General features: G+C 36.3%; 1 protein-coding gene across 2 annotated transcripts in view; it reads right to left on the reverse strand.

Annotated features, from left to right (window-relative positions):
- The window catches only part of MAP3K1 (mitogen-activated protein kinase kinase kinase 1), a 58,390-nt gene that overhangs the window by 4,157 nt on the left and 30,341 nt on the right, over positions 1-23,892 (reverse strand). For both annotated transcript variants that reach the window (XM_083883471.1, XM_083883472.1), the window contains exons 2-17: positions 18,194-18,344; positions 16,012-16,218; positions 14,001-14,201; positions 13,118-13,234; positions 12,408-12,556; positions 9,921-10,042; positions 9,139-9,220; positions 8,851-9,028; positions 8,147-8,437; positions 7,588-7,709; positions 6,553-6,644; positions 6,152-6,341; positions 4,571-5,837; positions 3,566-3,718; positions 2,106-2,268; positions 820-951 (exon numbers count right to left, since the gene is read on the reverse strand). In XM_083883471.1, the coding sequence (XP_083739597.1) occupies positions 820-951; positions 2,106-2,268; positions 3,566-3,718; positions 4,571-5,837; positions 6,152-6,341; positions 6,553-6,644; positions 7,588-7,709; positions 8,147-8,437; positions 8,851-9,028; positions 9,139-9,220; positions 9,921-10,042; positions 12,408-12,556; positions 13,118-13,234; positions 14,001-14,201; positions 16,012-16,218; positions 18,194-18,337 (3,610 nt within the window). In that variant the 5' untranslated portion in view covers positions 18,338-18,344. The remainder of the gene's footprint in view (positions 1-819; positions 952-2,105; positions 2,269-3,565; positions 3,719-4,570; positions 5,838-6,151; positions 6,342-6,552; positions 6,645-7,587; positions 7,710-8,146; positions 8,438-8,850; positions 9,029-9,138; positions 9,221-9,920; positions 10,043-12,407; positions 12,557-13,117; positions 13,235-14,000; positions 14,202-16,011; positions 16,219-18,193; positions 18,345-23,892) is intronic.

Here is a 23,892-nt window from a genome sequence, read left to right on the forward strand (position 1 = left end):
CACAGCTTGAGGCTGTTGAGAGATTTTGAGAGGCAATCAAATTTTCAAAGTAGGGCAAGCACACAGGATTCTGGAACAACGCCTGGAGATGGTATAATGGAAGACAATGCTGACCTAAAGCCCTGGAGGCTTTCATTGCCTGCAGCTCCTCATGAAATTTAGTTATTTCATTATCAAACAACCATGAGTTGCTTTAAAGATAATTACAAGCAATTTAAAGTTTTACTATTTCAAAAAGAATTAGTAAAGACAAACATTTCCCATTAGTATGTCCTACTTATATAAATATATCTCTAGTTCATGGACAGCCATAGTGACATTAAAGGAAAAAGTTCAGTAAGGCTGGTATTTCCCAGTAAAGTTTGCATGTTACTTAGTGTACAACTGTATTTATGTTCAATTAGGATGAAGGAAGAAAACTCCTCACTATATCTCCACATATTAGAAATCTGGCCTCTTTATCTTTGTTCACAGATTTTACTATCATTTCAGTGTAAACATTTACATTAATTTAAGTAGCAGTAGTTTTACAACTGTATGGCAACTTCCTGTCTTAGTTTAACTGAGAAAGACAATTTTTTTAAACTGCCAGCACAGGTACCAAATATCCACAAGCTTGCCATGAACATTTTGATTGCTTTCAGTAGCATTTTGATTAATTTCAGCAATAGAGTTTCTTAAAAATTATGAGACAAACCCATGGTGGGTAGAAATACCACTCCTAAGATGGCATCTGAGAGAATGAACAGCTCTCTCAGGCCAAAACAAATGCTGCTTTCTGAATACCCCTTCTTAGAAGAAATTGTCATTAGTTCTCACCTTTAACATCTCTATGGATTATCTGATTCTCATGGAGGTAAGAAAGGCCACGTAACAGCTGTTCAGTGTAATTAATAATAACCGATTCTTTGAAAGCTCCATATTTGCTTAACAAATGAGCAACTGAACCCCCTGAAAGACAAAACAGTACATTCTATCAACACTGAGCCATTCTGTTAACAGAGTGCAACACTGCATCCTAACACTGGAACTTGGTATTAGTATTTCTAATTCATATTTGTCCTTCCCTACCCCCCAAATTAAAATAATTTCATAGGCAAAAAGTGACATAGTTCATTCCTCAATTATTTTCTAAATGGAATTATACACATTAAAGACAAAAGTCTTCACACTTCCCAATAATTTTATACTTCCTTAAAAACAACACTTTTATCCACACTTCATGTTAATATGTAAACAGCAGAACATTAACTGTTTTTGAGGCAATTAAGTGCAACCTCCAGCAAGTATTCCCTTTTAATATCCTAATTTATGTTTTTTATCTTCCAATACACAGAACTATGCAGACAAGCAAAGAAAAGCAGTATCATCCTCTATTTTCCAAAACTGGTAACAGATTTTCAAGATTTTGTATTTCCAATTTGTCTCTCAAAATATCATAATATAACCTGGGCTCAAATGAGGTAAACCCAATTCCTGATATTTAACTATCTAAATAATAATATTTCAGTAAAAAATTACACTTAAAAGCAATTATGGAAAGATTTCCAAAATTTTTAATATATTACCAGTTAAGAGGTTTAAGATTTGAATTAATTTTTCCAAAAGCACTACTTACTACTTATTATTTGAAGCTTACTTTTCAGTTCTTAAATGCCTCTGCATGTCACCTGACACAATTTTTATGAAAAAACTCAGGACAAAGATAAGTGACAGGTATTCCAAACTTTCTAGCAAAGCTATTTTTAATAATAACCTAAGGCTACACAGATACACTGAAAATGCAACAGTTTGAGAGACAGTCACCTCAGCTGGAAATAAATCAAAATTTTAACTTCTCATTTAGAGTCAGAATTAGAAGGAAAAGTAATAGAATCGTTCTTCAGGGTTTCCAACTGCTTTAATTGTATGACAGGTTAGGTATGGAAAATTCCAAATCACAAAAGGATGCACCATTAAGAGTATTGCTATGACCACTTCAGCTGTTCTGTAAGTAGACCTTTATACTGGTTGCAAACACAGCAATGAAAATATAAATTCACAACCTCAAGTGATGCAGCACTACATATTTCAAGACTCAAATGGTATTTTCACCAGATGCTCACCTGCCATCCATTCAATAAAGAGGTTATAGTTGCTCTTCTCACATGTAGCACCCAACATTCGAATAATGTTAGGATGGTTCAGATGACTCATCATCCGTATTTCTTCCCTCAGTGCTTCCACCACCTCTTCTTGCTCAGATGATGTGTTCCTGACATATGTCACCTGTTTTGAAATAGGGTATTCAGAGTTACCTAATTTAAGTACAAGTCCTGTAATCACCTTTCAGTACAGCAACAAGAATGGATTGTTTTCACCATCTGGAACGTCTTTTTTATGTCCAACCCCATCAGCTGAGAACATATCTCCATGTGAGACAGTCACAGAAAATTAAGAGTGATCTCCTAGGGAGCAAACAAAAACTTCTCCAAGTACAGAGTGGGGAAACATCCTTCTTTCCACCTCTGTTTAAACTAGGAGAAAAACCCTTGGTTTCCAGATATTGAGGAAAAGGAAGAAAGAAAAGTTGAAAATATGATCTTGAGTGTCACTTATAAAATTTTACCAGGTAAATGATAAATGGTTCAAAACTAAAGCTCTTACAGAAATTCAGCTGAGGGGAGAACTTGGCAGATCAGAAGTAATGGAATTGGAGCCAATCTCAGCTCGGATCCATACCAAATATGACATAATGGTATGCTGCAGGGAATATCCCCAGGCATCACAATCACCATCAGCTCTCCAGGATCACATGCATAGTTCCACTGTTTCACAAGGAACAGTCCCACTGTTTCACTGTTTCGAAGAAGCAGAATATCTCTACCTGGTGGCAGATATTCTTTCCCTGAGCTATTCCAAAATACCTAATCTATTCCATAGTTCATTGTAGAATTGATAAGAATGTTGGGACTGAAATTCCCTCTATTTTGTTACCACAGATTCAGGCCAGCTGAATTCACACTAGGGCAGCTCTAGTGTGAATAATTTACTCACACCTGAAACCTTCAAAAATCTTGACTGAAGCAGGTGCCTCTCTTCAGCCACACTTCTGTATCTATTAATTTAAATAGTAAGAATACTTGTCTCCAAGACTTTAGTTAGTGAATCAGAGGAAGTAAGTATTAAACTACATTTCCTCCATTTAAAGTTATAAGAAAAATATTTGTGACAAGAGAGGAGAAACTGTTTTAAATAGCTATCTTGTAAATAGGGCATTAATTTGGAATCAAGATATCTGGGCTCCATTTCCAACTCAAGTCACTGTTTTATGAACTTGACAGACACAAAAATGCACTTGAAGAACCATGGAAGAAAATGGGAACAGAAAAAAGGACTTCTTTTTTCACTCTAAGAAGAATTGAAAAAAATTGTATATTTTAAGTTAATTTAAAAAAAACCTTTATGTGCATGGTATTATGTATTATGACAGAACACATGACAGGGAGTAGGAGAAGCAGGAACACAAAAGGTCTGAGAGAGCAAACACAAGAAAGTGAGGTACTTTCCTGGAGTATTTATTTACCTGTTTTACAGCCATTAATGTCCCTGTTCCCACATCTTGAGCTTGGTAACAGGAAGAGAAAGCTCCAAGACCAATTTGCTGGCCTTTAAGCCATTCTGTATCTTCTCTGTAATGGTGTTTTGCTTTGGTATGTCCAGGCAGAGTTTCTGGTGTCTGCAAATTAAATTCAAAATCAATTCCAAGTTTACTAACACGCAGGTAATATACAGACATTCTGAGGTGTTAGAAAATATCCCAGCTTATATGCCTCTCCTCTGCCTTATACTTCCTCGAACTGTTTGTTATATAGGTCTCAGCTGAGATGAGAGCACCAGAGTTTCCTCTCTGTTACTACATGAAGGTGAAAGGCAAGATTCAAGGACACAAGTAAGAGCACAACTTTTTTTTCTACTCTTCAACTCACATCTAGTTAAGGCCTTAGCTTGCACCTGAAGTAAACAGAACCAAAATCAGGTTGTTTTCTATTTCATTTATCCCTCCCATTTTATGCTTTACATGTTGTTACCTTGAAGGATCACAAAAATACCCCTTTCTCTATTATTATTTCTTGTGCTTTTTGTCTATTTGCAAATATACATGGGTTTTTTTCTGACTATCTTCTCTCAAGATAGGAAGACAAGACCTTTCCCATTCTTTCTTTCAAAAATTAGTTTGGTTTCGTACAATTGCCTTTGAAGTAGATCAGCATTAGGACTCAGCACAGTTCTACTCCTGCTTAAAATTTTTGGTTTTATTTCCTGGTTTCCCTCAGTTTTACACTTTATTTTCTGTCACTTAAAATGTTGATACATGATAGGGTGCTTCTCTTGCAAACACCTTCTCTAGATTTGTTAGTAACATGGAAGGATTCTCTTAGCTCCCTCAAGTGGCAGACTGTTTATATTTGAGTTCCTGTGAAAAGGTATTGAGCACCTTCATGTTTTCTATCACTTTTGAAATATAACAGCACTGCTTTATAATTGACCCTCAATGAGACTTCACCTAAATTCTCATAGGTATACTTACATCCTGCTGAATGATGATAATATCTTCACCATTTTCAACCTGTAGCTGGGGAATTACTGGCAAGGCATCTTGGGATGCTGACATCGCCATAGCAATAGCTAAAGCCTCCTCCTCTTCTGCTTCCATCTTCTCCTTGCATTTTTGATTATGATTTACATCATCTTTGTAAGTATCATCATTTTCTGCCCGCTCAGGAGAAAGAACTGCAACTTCAGACTTGAATGTAACTGTGCCATCACTCGTTGGCATGGAGGCCTCCAGCAGGTCCTCGATACTGGAATTGAGCTCTGCGTTCGCATCCAGCCGGCACTTTTCATCTACTGGTGTGAACACTGTCTCTTCACTGGGTATAACTGCACTGCTACTACCATCACACTGTGAAATATCATTCAGGTCAAGAGTCATGCTGCTTTTTAAGGTTTCTCCTTGCTTGTTCATGTCACTTGGGGTGGGTCGTGATGGCTTTGGCCTGTGTACGTGACTGGATGGCAACGGCCTGGCTTGGGTGAAAACTGGAGAAAGTTTCTCAGATTCTTTATTTTCAGAACAGTTTCGCTGAAACTGGAGAGAAAGTTTCCGCTGTGTTTGAGGAGAAGGTGAGGGGATTTTGCAGGGAACAAATCCCTGAGGTCTGAGTTTAGAGACATCTGTTACAGTGCCAGCTGGTACAGATGGGTTTGATGGAGACAGAAGTGGTGAGAATAGTGACTGGGAATGACTGGATGAGGGAGAAGAGTTCACACACTGACTGTGGGGTTTTCCTTTTGTTTGAATGGCTGGTTTTGGTTGCTCAGTGGTTACTGATGAAACAGGAAGTCCCATAGCAAGGCCAGCTAGCATGTCAGAAATGTCATCTGGACTGGCACTCAGTTTTCTGTCACTTAAACCTTTCCCACTTTTCCCTGATAACTGGACAGTATTATTAGGAGTATTATTTTCTGTAGTTTCTGGAGAGTTATCTGGCACAGGTAGCTGTAAAAAGTCTTCATGTCTGCATTCCCCAGAGTGCATTTCTTCCATGCCTAGCTGAATGGCTTCTGCAATTTCCATTTCATCTGCTATTGCCATCAGACGTCGACGCATCCTTACACGATGAGTTGTGCTTATCACACCCAACATATCTAACAGCTTTACAAAAATATGGGGCACTCTTGCTACCATTCTTGCTGCGCTCAAAAATATTCTCCGTGACAGTTTGCCAACCATTGAGTGGGAATTGTCAATTGACTGCAAGGCGAAAGTTAAGAGGGAAACAAGCTTCTTATACCTAAAAAAAAGAAAAGAGGCCTTTTATACACTGATACGCTCTAGTTACTAGTACCAAAAAAGCCATTTCAAGATAATGTATTTAGTTGTCAGTTCTGAAGTAGGAAGAAGATTGGTTGTTGCACTAGTGCTTCAAAAATGCTTCACAGGTCAGAAGTTTTTAAAAAGATAACTGTTTACTCCATAAAGCAAGCACACTTTGCATAGAAATATATGCTATTTGTTTGCAGGAATTAGAACAACTACTTCTTTTATGAAATCAGCATCAACAAATACAACTACAAAGAGTAACATTTGCATAGTACAGAGAAATACCTGTCATCTACAGTATCAGCTGGCAAGACATCTCCGCAGACAATGTGGGGATAAAATTCACCAGGAAATTCCAAAAGAAGTCTGTCTATTAGACAAAGTCGCCCCAGCAGTGCTTGCCAGTTGCTAGACTCGATTTCATTTCCAAGAATACAATTTAAGACATAATCAACACCTCCAATACCAATGGATCCTATAAAAAAGTTGATAGAATGAAGATTAGGGATTATGTTTGGAGTCTACACAGATTAGAACTGAATCATACAGAATTAGTGATTGTTTGCCCAAATCCCTTTCAAACTGTTGTGTGGAATACTGTTCACTTTGCTATGCTTGTACTTGATAAATTCCAGTATTATTTACTTGTAATTATAATTTAATTGTATATGAAAAGTTATTATTACCAGATTTAAGTATTTCTCTCCCAACTGCCAGCTCGCCTGCTTGACCTTTACACATCTCCAATAGCGTTGAGACTGAAAGTTGACTTGTTCGACTGTAAGAAAGTAAAACCAAAAAAAAGAACTCCTTTAGCAAATGCTTTCAAGGAAAAACATTATATTCATTATACTTAAACAATCATCAGCTAGGAATTACACATAGAATTATTTCACATCACTTTATTCCAGGCAATTTCTATAATCCACTCTTTGTAAGCTACCAGTGTGACATTTTTACAAGGATACTTCTAGAAATGTAATGGCCATCACTAATATACAAACAAGCCCCCAAATTGCTTTGTTCTCCTGCAAAATCTGGCCAAAGGCATAAAACCAGTTCTATTTCACTGACTACTTTAGATAGTCTCTTGTTAGACTGTTGCTCAGGCATCTCTAGCTGCAGTTTCAGAAAAAATGCTGCTTAGAAACTAAGCCTCGAGAGACAAACTCAAGCTGGTGGAGTTCTGCATTTAGTTTACAGTACAAGAGAAGAAATGGTTGGCCTGGCAGAACAAACAGGGTAGCCTAGGACAGGAAGAATTGAGCCAAGGGCAATTCACCCTAAATAGCCATTTCCTATCATGACACTCTGAAATACAAATCACAAGTGTTCTGTTACTTCTATGACTTCATGGCAAAGATGTGTGACAACTTCTGCTGAAGTAGTAATACTGAGAAGTTCTTGCCAATAGCTCTAAGGAGAATCACAAGAATTAGACTAAAGCAATAGCAACAGAGGGATGGGTTCATGACTGCACCTAACATCTTCCTTTACTTTAAGGGGGGGGAAAAGCCCTTATGAAAACAAAGTATTCAAACACTTGCTGTCAAAACCTACATATTTAAAGCCGGAAGTTTGCCAGCAGCAGTTAGGCTAGCAAAACAATGTTTACAATCCACACATTTTATTCTAACACAAACTAGTTACACATGAATAGCAACAAATGAAGCTTTAAGATATTTCAAACAATCCAAAACAAAGGTGATGAGACATCATACCTGTTAGCATCTGCACATTTAACTAATATCGTCTCTACAACTGGCTTGAGAAGGCGCTGGAGTTTAGTCCTCTCTGCCAAAGTATGACAGGGAGTGTACACTAGCATGGCTCTTAAAGTTTTCTAAGAGAAAGGAAAAAAAAAATACATATGAAATCCAACTAGCCACAAAATTTATTTTAAGAGACGTAAATAAGCATTAAAGAGTTGTAAATTCAGTTCTACATAAATTGTATTCAAAAATGTCAGTGAAATGCTCAAAGATTAAATAGCATACTACATATTCGCTGCTAGAGTTAGTCAGCTCCTCTTTGAGAATGAAAAGACATACAAATACTGTCAATACTGAGCACTCTGGCAAATGCCAGTGAAATCTTGTCTCTTCACTTATAACGAGTGTTTCGATCATCTCACTTTCCAAGGACAATTAAAAGTCATCAATGGTACTCAACAACAATTACAAGGATTCCTGATTTCACATCTCTTTTCCCATTCCCTCCTCCTCTGAAAAAGAAGTAACTATGAATTTAGTAGAATATGACAAGTAAACAACTACTTACTAAAGCAGCAACATACACTTTGTAGACAGGGTCAGCACAGACCATGGACAGCACACTGCAGCAGGATTCCACCACCACATCTCCTGAGATACTGGTCTGAGATGACCCACTAGCTGCTCCCAGAGCTCCAGCACTCGTGTTGTTTCCACTGCTGCTTCCAGAGTTTCCAGTGCTTTCACCATTAGCCAGTAACAGAGCACCACTAACATCATGGGAAAGACGTCTGAGTGCCATCTCTCGTATATTCCAGTTTCGAGAAAACAAGCAGCCAACTAGCTCCATCCCAAACACCTGCCAAGGAAGAAACCAACATTACAGGATTCAAAATGAATAAGCTGCAATTTAAGTACCTGACAAGAGCAATCAGAAAGAGGAAAGATATTTCTTGTTAAAAATCATCAAGGCTGACAAGTCTGAAGGTACAGTGTCTTAAAAACGATTCTGTGATAGAAATAAAACATCATAAATTATATGCTACTTTGTTCTGTAAGAAGTTTGCTAAGGGAATTTCAATTATTAAGCATGAAGTTGGCTTCCAGACATTGATATTAACAGTCCTGAAATCAAGATCTGGCTATACCAGATGGAAGTAATAGCAAAAATAAAGGAAATACAAGTTCTCATTTTCAAGTGTGTGATCCCAAGTTCAGCTAAAACCACCTCTACACTCTAATGGCTATTAGGTATTTTGAAAACAGAATTACCTGAATCCATGGCTCAGCTGAATCTTTATATGTAGAAGGGATCTGCTGGACTCCATAATGAGTAAGGTTAAAATTGCTATCTTGAGTTCTTCTCTGTGATCCAACTGCAGACTGCTGCTGAGATTGTTGCTGAACCACACGGAGAACAGAAGGATCCACAGGGCTTGGCAATTCATGACTACAAATCATGAACAACACAGATTAACAAATTAAACATCCAGCATATTCTCAAATATCAATTAAAGATCCAGAAACAGATGGTTTATTATGTACCAACTGAATCCTCACCTATAGAAATCATGAGATCTCCATTTAGATCTACAAAGCGGACAGATGAGTGGCTCTCTGTTTCTTCTGCATTCTTCTGCCCCTGGAATACAGCAACAGGATCATATGCACTTAAGTTTTACAGCATACAAAAAGAGAAGATAGCACAACTACTTCTAAGTTTTACTGAAGAACATTAGTTTCATAATTAATACTTCTGAAGTGAGCCACATTCAAAAGCCTGGGCATTAAAATATAGGTGCCTAAATGTGTTTTTATCTGCATGAAGAAATCCTTGACTTCAGTACTACAATTAGTATTTTAAGTTATGAACTGAAATTCAGGTCCTTTTGTACCTCAAATATAGGAAAATTTTATTCATTAATGCAAACTGTAAGTATTTACATACTTAATTTGATGTATTATATAAACATACTTCAAAATTCATTATATAATCCTAGCTAACATTTATGCAATCTAATGGCAAGTCAGAAGGAGCTGAAAGTCCACTCCTAACCTTTTTCTAATTGGACATAATCTTTTCACTCAGACTTAAACTTCCAGAAACTGCTGGTCACTCCTTTATCAGAGCATCGAATTACAAACTCCATTTGTGAAGAACTGATAAAATAAGGTGTATCAATAGTGGATGATACTAACCTTTTAGAGTTACTAGTCACTGACAAGCAGATTTCCCTTTTTTTAAATTGAACATAAAAGAAACAACCCAAAACCATAATAAACTATATAATACTTTTGCAGATTTACAGTCTCCAGAACTTGACAAAACAAGGATAACATACATATTGACATGCAGTGGTGGTGTAATTTGTTCCTGCAGCCATCTTCACACACAGTTAGACTCTCTTCATCCAGCATGCCTAACAAACAAATGGGGCACATCTGTTCTTCTTCATCCTTCATACTATAAAAAAGAGACATTTGTGATTATAGAAGAGGCATATCAGAATTCAGAACAGGCTTTAACAGTGAAAAAATATTAACTTCCAGTTTGGAACAGTCACTTCTGGATAACTATAGGCTTTTTATGAATCATTCTCCTAAACCTTGGTCTGAATAAGTAAGCAACCAGATTTTTAGAAGCACTGTGTACAGACAACACTTTGTTGAAATGAAAGGGAAAGTCACAAAATGCGTGACATCTTTTCAAACTAGGTCAGATACCAATTAGAGATTGAAAAGCCCAGCTTTGGGCACTTAACATTTTTCTCCCTAAGGCTTCTTTAAACAAACCAACCTGCAATTTTTAATTTATCATTTGGGTTTGAAAAACTAAGGAATTTTTATATTTTGAAAGCTAACCATGTTCTTTTTCATCACATTCCTTCCAAAATATGGAGTCAAAAGGGAGTCTTTAGCCCTTTACAAGAAATTGCAAATACTCTTTGACGAAAATGTGAAACTCAAAAAATAAACTACTCAAGAATTTTCTGCCACTAACAGAAACTGAGGAATAGATTCACATCAACACTAACATACATGTTACACACAGATGCTTAAAAAAAACCTATTTTCCCTTTTTTCGTGCTGTTTCTAGTTTATTTTTCTCCACTTTATTTTTTAAATGGATATAACCAAAGATTTACCAAAAAAATTCTTCTGAACTTAAACAACGTGCAATGAAAAGCATAAACCCTTAATCTTCTGCAATATTGTTTAAATGTGAAAAACTCTAATTAGCCACTGCAAAAAAATTAAGTTATAGTTGGTGTGCATCTAAAACTTTGCAGGCACCCTGCATTTGTTAATCAACAATATATTTTTAAAATAAAATTAACCTGTACATGCATTATTTCTATACACATGCATACCTTTCTATTTCTCTGCAAATGCTTGCAAAGTATTTATTCCTTGGAAAAATTCATGAAAGTAAGCTTACAATGAAAAACAATTTTCCACACAAGTGTGTGTATATATATTAATTAGAAACTTATTTTTGAAGAATTAGCAGTAGGCAAAACATAACCGCAAGTCACAGGAATTATCAGAACTGAGTAAACTTCTGTCTCAAATGAATGTGATGCTTGATGTTTTGCAATATTTATACCACACAAATTTAGACTTGCACAAAACAGCAGCTTCTCTCATTAAATCAATACCACCAGGTTTACTGCCTTAAAAGATTTAAAGATCTTCAGTTCTAAACAACTGAAAAATCTTTCATCCTGTAAGTGATAACTAATGCAGCAAAGTTCACAGTCCTATGGAAAAAAAAATTCCTACACAAAGTATCAACATAAAGGGAACTGGCTTGTCGGATAAGTAGTTCCAGAGTAATTATATATTTAACAACTTTGTTTATGCAACTTATTTATAGTGATACAATTTAGAAAAATAATAAAAGATGAAGGGAAATTAAGGTCACAATCTCCGTATCAGAATTAGAAACCTGTCTGAATATATTCATCTTACTATATGCTCATTATCACAAAGTAACATCAAGTAAGGTACTCCTTAAGTTAGATTCTGCACAAAACAAAGCCTCAATTAGGCTGCCATCTTTGGCCTGACCTCTCTAAATTATGTACAGTTTATTCGCTAAATAATGCAAGCACAAATTACTTGTTTAAAAAATAAATCAGTATCTTTTCAAAACCATGGAAAAGAATGTACAAAAGAACTCAAGTGGAAGTAGTCTGGGAAAAAATATGAAAGAATAACTCATCATTTGAAATTCATGGACAAGGCATCAATTCATAGGTAAGGCATAACTAATAATCTAATATATCTCTTAAAATAATTTATTAACCCATTTTAAATGAAGTAGTTTAAAAACATATGCTTGATTCTGTTTTTATATTTATGTTTATATAGAGTGCATTTACCTAAACATTTTCAGTGTATTGTCAGAGGAACAAGCTTTTCTCCAAAGCAGGACAGATGAAAAAAATCATGTTTATTCTTTTGTTAACATTTGCACAAGTATTTAAAAAAATACTGCTGTATTTTAAAAAAATGCACACAATAGGTTTCCAAAGTTGATATATGCTTCAGTCTTGCACTCAAGATTTCAGAAGTTTGTTTTGCAAAATTAATATAAGGTAAAAAAAATAAATTCTTTTCACAACACTACATAACATTTTCCAAACAGAAGTTACAAAACAAATATGCCCACTTGGTACCACAGTGACTAATGTATGCTTGACTTGATTGCTTACAAATGCAGAGACTTAACGTGGCTTGGAATGAAAGCAGCTTTGAACAAAAAAGAATGTAGGTGATTCTGAAACTACAGAATAAAGCTTGTAATTCCTTTTAAAAATACTAACCTGTTTTCTGAACTAGATGTAGAAGTACTAGATGATGACAATGTATGAGAATTGGACATGCGTGAGACAAACTTCTGGATGGTGTTACGAGATGGAGCTTTGATCCTCGAGCTACGCCTACTGTGATATTTCTGGAACAAACTCTCAACCTAACATCAGAAAAAGATAGCAACAGTCTTATTCATGCTATGAATATCTTGTAATTAGAAGTCATATTACCAAAGCATAAACTACTGCCAACAGGAAAAAAATCTATTCACCTTCACAATAATGCATTAGTAGTAGCAGCAGCAGTTTCAGAAGTTTTACTACTAAAAAGATGACAAAAAACATTTTACACCAAAAAGACTTATCTGCTTAGCGAAAATAACTAACAGCTCTAAGTAAATACACACAATAACTTCAAAATACCCACATTTTTCTTCCTTTTAGCAAATGATTGAGACAGATCTATAAATTTTAATAGAAAATCCCACGGGTTGAATCACTCACTAAACTACAGCTCTCTACTATTTATGCAGTTAGGTCTTATATTTGCAGCTAATTTTTTTCCACTTAGAGAACTCCTGAGACTGAATTTAAGATATAATTATAAACATACATTCTTGTTGCTTTGAAATCTAATAGTTTCCAGCATTTTTAAGATAGTGTCCTAAAGACATTATGGAGCGTACTCTAGATTGTCATTATATCTGCGAGAAATCAATTACCTCAAAGTTCTTCAGCGTCTTTCTCCACAGCATTGGGTCTGAGGGCTCAAGCTGAAAGACCCTCAGCATAACAAACAGCAGATGAATACAAAATGTCCCACGGCCACAGCTACAAGTCTGCAAAGAAAAGTATATGCTGAGGTTCTACTGATTTGGTAATTTTTCCACATTTAAGTGTATCATAGAACATACCCACCCCACAACAAAAAAAAGTATTTCATATATAGGCATAAATGTCTTCTTGCATAGCCTTACAAAAAAAGAGAATTCCTAAAATATTATTCAGAAATGCATACCTGAAGGCATAAAATTACAACACCAGTTTTGAACTTATTTCCTCTCCCCCACCTCTTATTTTATTTAAATCAATTGAAGCTATTTTTATGCTTCATGCTGTAAGGAATTTATGCACAAATTCCTAAATCCACAACATGACATCAACCAAAACGAGATGCTTCTGTTTACCCAACCTGTGTCCCAATACTGCATCACATTAGTATCAAGAAAGCCTATAAAAAGGATCTCATTATGGGTATTAATGAAATTATCACACTATAAAGGGAATTATGTCACGTGTTTGTCATTATATACATTTCATGAATAGAGGGATGTAAATAAATAACGAAATTTTAGGGAAATTTTAGCCAAGAATATGTAAGACAATAATTCAGAGCCACTTCTAGGAATGAGTCCTTTTTTTCTTTTAAGGCTGAGAAATAGTAGACAAATGAAATTTACAAATTAAAAACTGATTTTGGTTACAACTTTTAAACTTTACTTTATAGAACAGCAATCATCAGTTGAATTAACATGGCTTTGAACAGTTTTCTGAGATTAACTACAAATTGATAAAAGCTACAGACAAGAGAAGAATGTTCCCTACCTGAGGCCCAATAAACACTCTGTATTTATTATCAGGGCTGTCTCCTCCAATCAGGAAGGAGTTGGGTCCTATCTGCTGCAGCAGGTAGAGCCTGGCTCTCATCACTTTGTTGACGCGGCGGTTGGTCTCCTCAGGGCTGTACGGGGAGAAGCCATCCGGGGACGGGGCGCGCCGGGGTGGGGTTATCCGCCCGCTCTGAAACTACACAATGCCTCCGTCATGACCGTCCAAAGGAATGAAAAATGTTTAAATAGGTATGGTTTATTTAATATTTCCAGGGTAAGAGACACTAAAACTGCAACAACTACAATCTCTTAGACTGTATGACTTTAAAGGATTACTTTTCTCCCATGCCTAGATCTCAAGCGTAGAATAAAACTGCAATTCTGTAGCTGAAACTTGCCTGACATTGGGACACAAAATGCATCTTTCCAATTGCTTCCTATTTTCATGTCGTCATTGGTTGCCTTAGCATATTACTACTGAATTATCAGATATAATTCAATCTGAAGATAATCAGAGACATTACTCAATAAAGGAGGTTATTCTATAAGGCTGTAACACTAATGTATTTCATAAAAGAAAAAATGCTATGACTACAGTTTGCAAAAGGGAATACAAGTTCAACAAAGATCAAAAATACAAAAAAAAAATTCCAAAGAAAAGAAAAAAAAAAGATACTGCTTACTCCCTTTTCCACCATGAAAGCAACTTTTAGATGAGGATGCTTTGGGGTTTTTTTAATATTGTTTCCCCATAATCAAAAAATCAATAGCCCAAATCTTTTATGAAGATTGCCCTCATTTAAATTCTTCACATTTCTAACATTATGAGATGCATTAATGGCTCCATCCCATCTCAGATCTTCGGCTTTTATTTGTACGTATTGAATTTCATATTAGGATGAAAGTAATAATGAATGCACTGTCCATCATATAAGTAAAATATAAATTGGATTTTTAATGTTTTCAATGTGAAAAGTTAATAAAACAAAAAAAGCCCAACCAAGTAAAAAATGGTTATTTTCTTTTTTTTAACCTTTCAATTTCTCTTGTCAAGAGGAAAGTACCAGTTAGTGATGCTGTGCTCTAACTTGTGATACTTGTCTCTAGTTCAGAAGAATGGCAGTACAGATTTTAACATACTGGAAAAACTTGATTAGAACAACAGGAAAATAAAACTAATTAGATCTTATTTATCCTCTAAGTGCACTGTAAATTTAACTGTTGATAAGCATTTTTACAAGCTAGCGTGTTAGACATTATTGGTCAAAATATACTCTTGCTCTTATTTAATTAAGCAAATTACTCTTCCTCAAAACACTCTATTCTAGATGTTCTCCAGAATGCAGTGATAGTGAATTTTGACTTCTAACAATGTACATACATAAATCTTCCCTGCTCTGTACATAAAGATAAATTCTGAAATAGAGGATCACAACAGATTACAAGAATTTCGATCTCATCCACACTCCTACCCTTAATGGAATATACCTGATCAGAGAACTGACAGCCAGGAGAAACTGATTAGAGTTATTGAAAAAAAAAAAAAAAAAAACCCAAAACAAAACAACAAAAAAACATGACTCAACCAACCCCAAAACAACAACAACAAAATTTTAAAAAAATCACCAAAAAAATCCCCCCCCAAAAGAAAACCACCAAAAAAAACCCCCAAACAACCAAAACCACCAAAAAACCCACCGCAACCCACCAAAAAACTACCAGCACTTCTTATGCTAATCAAACTAAGACAACATACATGTATTCATGACTGAGTATCTATATTTCTTCATCTATTTCCTAGCAATAACAAATGAAAGCAGGACAGAAAGAAAAAGAAAACACACATCAGAAATACCACACAAGATATATATGTCACTCAAGTGACACCTTGTAATAAACTCTTTATATCAGCATCTTGCTCTACAGAGGGAGGACCAACTGCTCCTATAAGCAAAAGTCTGTAGAATACAGCCACATTGAAAATTACATCACAGCTTGCAACTTACAGGCACTGGAGACACCCTTTTTCTTCTAACACCTGGTGACTCAGATTTAACTGTCCTAGCAGATGATGAAGAGGAACTGCTAGGAGAAGGACTACGTCTTCCTTTCTGTGTAGGTGAAGAAGCAGTGCTCTGTCCTTCAGCTTGAGGATCTAGACTGAGTTTGATCATTTCTGATCCATCTACTTTTCCAGGTATAGGTTTCACCACCTTGCAGGAATTAAAACACATGTTAAAATTATTAATTGGTAATTTTACATTAAAGCAAAGCAAATTAATCAGTAACTCTTTTGTTGTAATTAAGCTGTTATACATATATCCCAATATTTCTTAGCCATACAACTAACATCTAAGAGGGATTAGCTTACTGATGAATTAACACCACAAAAGCAAGAACCTTTGTTCTTGTCCATCTGTGCAGCTCATGTTAGTTGTGGTAGCAACTGATTTCATTCTCAAAGTATTCCTATAATTATCATTCACAATACCTCAAAAAATAGCAGTTTCCCCATCTGGACAGTAAAAGCCAAAAGATTTTTCTTCTCCACAGGTACTGTGCTTATTAAGAGCTGTAATACTGGATCCATCCATTCTACATGGTACCAGTGGAGAAATACTAGGGCTACTACTTCTTTAGCACAACACTTTTTGCAAAATAAAGACTTCAAGCAGGAGATAATTCAGCAAAATTAGGTGTGCTGCTCTTTGTAAAAACCACACTCATGTTTTTTGTCTGCCATACAAGCAAAACAGCTGCACCATATCCGGTATCTGAGCTAACACTGTGCATGGTGCTGCACAATGTGGATGGAGGGGGTGCTCAAGCATAGGGAGTACATCCACAACACTGCTTTGTTGCATGAACACTTAATTTTGACACTGAAGATTGGATCATTTCAAAACAACTTTCAGCTTTCTGCCAGTCAGACCCACGTAACGCATAAGAAGAGTAACATCCCTGGGAATCATTTGAATTAGAAACAGTCATATTGGGAAAATTCAGTTTTAGTTCTACATTTCTCAGTGTCTCAGAGGCTTGACTCAACACTGGAAGGAAGCTCCAAGCAACACCTCAGATAACAGAGCAGATCTCTCCTAGAATGTTCCAGAGGTGAAACTGAAGAGAGAAAACTGAAGTGAACACTGAAAGGAGCTTTCCCTCCTCAGGGTAGAAGAGACATCTAGACTCAGTGCCCAGTTACAAAAGTGAACAGGATAAAAGAGAAATATAAAGAGCAATGAAAAGCTTCTTTTCCTTCCTACCAATTACAGTAACATTTCTCTTTGCCTTAAGATCAAAATGAAAATTCATGTACCTGTGGACAAACTACTTGTGCTTGAAAACATCAAAAATGTCAAATTAGAGTAATTGAGAATCTGGAGCATCAAATGTTGTATTAACACACCAAGAAACCTCAAGGGAAGTGGGCTGAGCAAGGAAATAATTTCAAGCTATTCAGTAACCCAAAAGCATTTACATTTTTTAAGTTAAAATTGTGTTATTTGACCCTTTGAGGTAATGGGATTTGGTGCACTTGTAAGTATTTTCAACATTATTTCTCATAACAGAACCTTATTTCTGTTCCAGAAAAGCTGACCTCAAACACTTGCCTACTCCATCAGATGATCTTAACTTTACATTAGTGGTACATGGGAGTCACATCAACCAGTTCAACTACATCCATAGGTAAGTAATGCCTATTAATTAATCAGCATTATGCTGAATAGAATTGGAACTCCACTTAAAATATTTCAGGTTTGATCTACCTACATGTCTTAAGCAGCACTTCCAAGCCATTTATGCCAAAGCATTATCCAAAAGACGAACAGAACACTGTCAGGCGAGCTCCAGCAGAGCTGGGAGCTGTCAGAAGGACAGCCGGGGTTGGTTTGTCCCCGGTTTTGGCAGGTTTTCCCCACGGGCTGTGGCCGCTGGAGGGCAGCAGAGCCGCGGCTGAGCGTGACCGCCCAGAGCAGCACGGCCGGAACAAACACCAACAACCGCGGGACCTGCCACTAAGTCATCACGCTGCCCTGTTAAACACCGGGTAGGAAACGGATAGGAGCATCATAATTAAGAGCAGAGAAATTGCTAAGAAAAATAAGTTTCTAATAGAAAATATTTAAGTGATTTTTATTTGTAATAGCTGTTACAGATACTGTCCTTCCATCCAGTGCCACTTACCACGGGGCCTCTCCTGTTTCTCCTTTCCAGCCATTCATGCTTCCAGGCTGGCATACACGTTGCCTTGAGTTTCTCCCTGATCATGCGCTCTTCTGGGCGGTCATCCATCTTCTGCAACCCCCTAAGGGTTTCTTTATTCTCCATGTCACGACTACAGCAAAGAAAAAAAAGTCATAAACACAATTAATTTCAGTTAAAGTATAATGCCACAGCATTCTTAAACTTTGTGCCACCCTATTCTCCCTCTCCTTATAATACAGCTGCTAAAACATTATTTCCACCAGACTGCAAAAAACCTTGTAAAAGTTATAACTAACCCATTATTCTGCCATTTGAAGCAGAGTATCTGTTTAGAAGGATATTTCTTCAAAATGTGTGCACTGCTTGTAGCACTAAACACTCAATAAAACTGAGTATCTTGGCAAATCCAAAACCAATGCAGAAATTAACCTCTATGTAGTGTCATGCCATTCATCAAAGGTTTCACAAGTGTTGCAATGGTTCATGCATTCCTTGGCAATTCAAAACTTGCAGTCTCCGTTTTAAAATAGTTTACACAATTAATATAAAATAAAGATGAAAATTTCCCATAATCATAGGATGCAAAAGCATGAAACTATGTACCTAATGCCTCTTCATATATTAACTCTGCTCAAAAACAGAACCTGTAAACTAATACACACTATGTATCAGAGAATAATAAAATGGCCTGGGTTGGAAGAACCCTTAAAGATCATCTATTTCCAACCCTCTTGCTGTGGGCAGGGACATCTCTTGCTAGACCGGATTGGCCCATCCAACCTGGACTAAAGTATATCTAAACTAGACACAGAAGTCACAAAATTAAGGCTAGTGGCCTTGTGAGGTCTTTCCCATGACTAATGACTCAAGAACTATTAAAGTCAGCTATAATAAGAACAAAATTAACAGCAAGTTCATATCTGTAAAACGAATATTTAATCCATGTGGGCTTGTACTTTTTCACCTACAGCAAAGTAGTTCCTTGTGATTGCTGGCAACAACAGAAAAGCAAAAAAACACTGTCAAGCACTGAGAAACAAATATGAACAGTCTGGAAGATTTCCTGATTCTGTTGAGCTATCTGCTAAATCACCAAGAAAACCACATTCTTAAGCAGCAGCACATGATCCCCACCCATCTTCTTGAAGCCAGTGCTCTTTAAAAATAAGCAAGCTCGATTAAGCCAACTGTCAGAATGAGATTTTACTCCAAAAATAAAATCACAATTTAAAGAAGAAGACTATAGAATAATTTAGCTACAACCACTGTTTTCTTCCATGCACTCTCAGTTTTTAAAACATTTAACCATGCAGTCACAACTGCATTTATGTACTGTAAGATGACCTAAAAATATATTCCCTGCAATATTCATTGCAATAAAATGATGTTAAAATTACAATTCCTATCTTCAGCAGCATTGTATTACTAAGGTCATCTATCACAAACCTGTACTTTTAAAGAAAATGAAAGGTTTTTGAGGTCAGAAGAAGAGTACTGGGGTTTTTTTTATTCTCTCATTGTAGAGACAAAGGAAACAAAGGATTCTGAGGCAGGAAATAATTCTTCCTGTTCAGTGCTGAAATGTAATAAGCAGATGGACACTGTAAAGAAAATATATTTTCTTTCAAGCTAATGTCTAAACCTACTGTTAAAAACTGATTTTAGATATGTGGAACTAGATATGTGACTCTAGTGATTAAGGACTTAAAAATGTTTGTAAGTAGAAACACAATCCACCTAAGAATGTTTTTTCAGAGGTTAAGCATTCATGCTTGCTTAATTCTAAAAGTAATGCAAGAGAGTTCCATAATGTTGCCTTCTAGATATAGAGACAAAAGCAGTGATAATTAATGACAAACAAAGGTATTATAGCAGTAGGTAGAGTCCAAATGAAAAATGTGCCTGAGGGTTTCAAATGCAGAAGTGTAAAAAGAAGCAACTTTAATTTTTTTCAGTCAAAACAATCTGTTCAGAGACAAAAAATATTTGATAAGAACAGCACAGCTCTGAAGTAATATAGGTGCAAGTTAAAATATCATTACTCTATCTTTTATACTAGTTATTTCATGGCATGAACCATCTCAGTTGCATGAATATTTCATATACTCGACAGAAAACACCACAGCAGCAGTGAAAGAATGGCACAGTATTTCATTTGTTCATATAACCATGATTAACTTCCCAACTGATATAAAAAAAGTCTTTTAGAGGCCCTTGGACTTGAATTCATGAACAATGTAATACAACAGTAGAGGCTTCACAATCTCTGCTTGTTCTCTAAAAAGCAGAAGCAGCTATCTTCCTCTCATGTGACAGCTAAACCAATCTACTCTTGTCTGCACAAAGAACTCTTGTGCTTTCTCTGCACGCAGGTGGGAAAGACCAACTGTGTCTGAAAGCTTTTGCTTGGTAAATCAGTTATCTTATACAGAATTTAGGTTGTATGTATATCTGTATACAATTCTTTTTACTTACAGAACACAAGTTCTTAAGTGATCAAAACAACTTCATATTTTAACTCAAGCCTTGGCTAAAACATTCATTAGAATATTTGTATCTGCTGGGTCTGTGGAAAAAATATTTTTCCTGTAACTGCACCAAACTCCTACATACTGCAAGATACCCTCATCTTGTGACCCTGAACCTGCAGGGTTTAGGGGTTTGTGTTTTAGTTTTGTTTTTTACATCATCTTAAGGAAACTCCCTCATCTATTAAAGGCAAGCTGTCTACACAGTAATGTCTAGAATGCCAGTCTCTCATCACTGTACCTGAGCACAAAATGAAAACAAGAAATCCAGAGCACACTCCACCACGGACTTCATCCTGCAATGTACAGAGTATTTTGATCTTCATAAATCAAAATGTATTAATATTTGTAATAGCCATGTACTTAAGTGGCTCTCAGGTGGTGATTATTTGAATGAGAGTGCAAAGCTAATGAGTAACCTAAAAACAAACCTCAGAGAACATGCTTGGACCAGGGGAGCCTTACATTTCTCAACAGCCCACCCCTTTGCTTCATCAGGAAGCAAGGATTTTGCTCCTAGTGTTTCAGCTTCTTGTGAGTCAAACAAAAAAAGATAAAAGACACTTTTTTCTGACAAATTTTAACTTTGCCTTCCTCACCCTTAAAGGAACTCCAAGTATCTTCTGAATTCTTTGTATTGGTATTTTCAAACCAATACACACCAGCTCCTGTATTAATAGTCAAGGAGTTCAAAAGAAATAGGTCTAAACTGAGTTCTGGAGGATGGAGTAATGTCACCAGTGGGATGAATACTGGAGTTTAATGCATAAGATTATAACACTGATCTGCATCTTAATAATTCCATTATTCACTTTGGATTATTTGCTTCATGAACTCAATACAGTAAGATTAATGCACTGCATGGAAACTTTCTACTGCAACATCTTATGCAACACAGAAGGCAAACTGTCCTTCATTTCTGTGTCTTAATTTTGAAAACTTGCAAACAGCAACTGAGTAGCTAGATCATTAACAACTTGTTTTCTATGGATCAATGACTCAGTATTTTATAATGAGGTATACAGTACACATGCTATGAACTATGGTGAAGCACACAAGCAAACTTTACTTCTAATAGCTTCATGAATTCCGTACTAATTCTGCAAGTATTTTTCTTACAAAGGTATTGAATAGTATATAAAAGCTCAACTGTTGCTTGGCAGAAAAAAAAAAAAAAAAGTACCAAATGGGTTTCATTTCCAAATTGTACATTTCATTGTACTTCTCAACAGTTAGATGTCTTGGCTTCTCTGCTGTCTTATATGGGTAAAAAAGCTTAATCCAATAGCCAGACTGGACCACATTTTATTAACAGCAGGAAGACAGGAAAAAGGCAAGCTCTGAAATAGGAGTCAATTCACCAAGAAAGGGAAGTTCTATTTGCTATATCCACAAGTGCCCAGTCATAGCAAGGAGAAAAGTTATTTGCTGCTGAGTTGTTTGGGTTTTCTTGTTTGTTTGTTTGTTTCCTTTAAACATTTGTCTGAAGCAATTTAGCAAAAGTAACTTACTTAACAGCAGTACTCAAACCATGGGGAAACCATGAAACATTATGAACAAAAGTGGTCACAAAGCAGCTATGTCAGAACAATCAATGCAGTTTGTAACAGGTTTGATGGAAGAGCACTGAATCAAAAAGAACAAATACTGCAGACATTATATAATCTGTTCAATACAAATGCCATCTACTGTAACAATCAAAACTGAAAGTGACCTTGAATGGGATATAAATATCTCATTTTGAGGATCTTAAGCAAGAATTAAGAATATGATCACCCAGCAAATGCAGTCAAAGCCTCACGAGGCCCCAGGAACAGGAGGCACAGCACATAGGAGCAGTGCTCAGTGTGAGGAGCAGGGACAAAAGAGTTGGCCATTCCCTGAACTGAGGGAGCCAGCTAGTATGTAAGGTATCTTCTTGCCACTAACAATTCCAGTAGTTTCTCTTTTGCCACTAAGTACTTCTAATGAACTCAAGATCAGTAAATAAAAAAAAGAGCAAGATGTACAAGCCATGGTCTGTCCTCCTGTCAAGTCTCCCATTCCTTCTCCTGCTGACTCACTACTTCTGACATCTATCATTCTAACCATATGTGTCCATCCTAACAAAGCAAAAAATCAGGTATGGCACATAGTATGAAAAACTTCTCAGGGAACTTTGTTAACTTGGTAATAAATGGCAGTAACAACAGAATTGAATGCACTACTTCCTAGAGACAAAGGTACGTGCCTTCCTAAAATAGTTACAGAGATTTTAGCTGAATGTTATTGAAGTGTGAAATTTAGTTGCATTTCAGAGTACTCCCTTGAAGGCTGGAATGTCAAAAGGTGCAATTGCCAAAGAGAGTCTTTCACTGCTAACAGGACAACATTCTCAACCAAAGCTGTAACTACACAGACTGAGCCATCCCCTCCAGTGGAACCTCACAGGCCCTGGCTAGGAAGGATCATCTTTCCTGTGAGCCTCAGTGATGAAAGCTCAAACCTCCTAAGATAGATGTCAAAACATACAGAAATAGATTTCCTGCACAGATTTTCTAGCTCCTGTGAAGTCAGCTTCACCTATGTAAAACATTTGTTTTATTTCTTGATTATTACCCACCTAGGTAATCCTTTGAGATACATTACTCAGTAGCCACAGAAAATGAGTCCTCCTACAAAACAAGAAACAGCCTCTGTTTGCAATAGGTACTCAGCTAAGAAGCAAATGAAATGGGCTTCTCTCCCGTGTATCTCTTTAAAAAGCTATCAGGAAAACACCAGTAACATTACATGATCTCTCAGACTCTACACTTCCATACTAAATGCTTTAGAGAGAGAATTAGGTATTTAAAGCCCTTAAAAGTTTATGTCATTATTGAGCAGAATTTCTAGAACTTACAGGAGGTAGATAATTTATATTGATACAAGAGACCCAAAAGTAATAATAATTGTGCAGTTTAATTATTTTAATTATTAGTTTTGTTTAATATACCCAAAATGAGATGATAAAGGTTCATATATATTTATTACTCTATGACAAACTTCAGCACTCCAGCAGAGAGCAGAACCCAGTTCATGTTACACCAGCTGAAAAGAATACCCCAGTCCTGTCCCCATCGTGATGCAACACAGCACTGGGCCTTGCCTCAAGAGCAGCAGTGATGTCAT

The sequence above is a fragment of the Zosterops lateralis genome (assembly GCF_965231275.1).
Source record: "Zosterops lateralis genome assembly, chromosome: Z".
Classification (NCBI taxonomy): Eukaryota; Metazoa; Chordata; class Aves; order Passeriformes; family Zosteropidae; genus Zosterops; species Zosterops lateralis.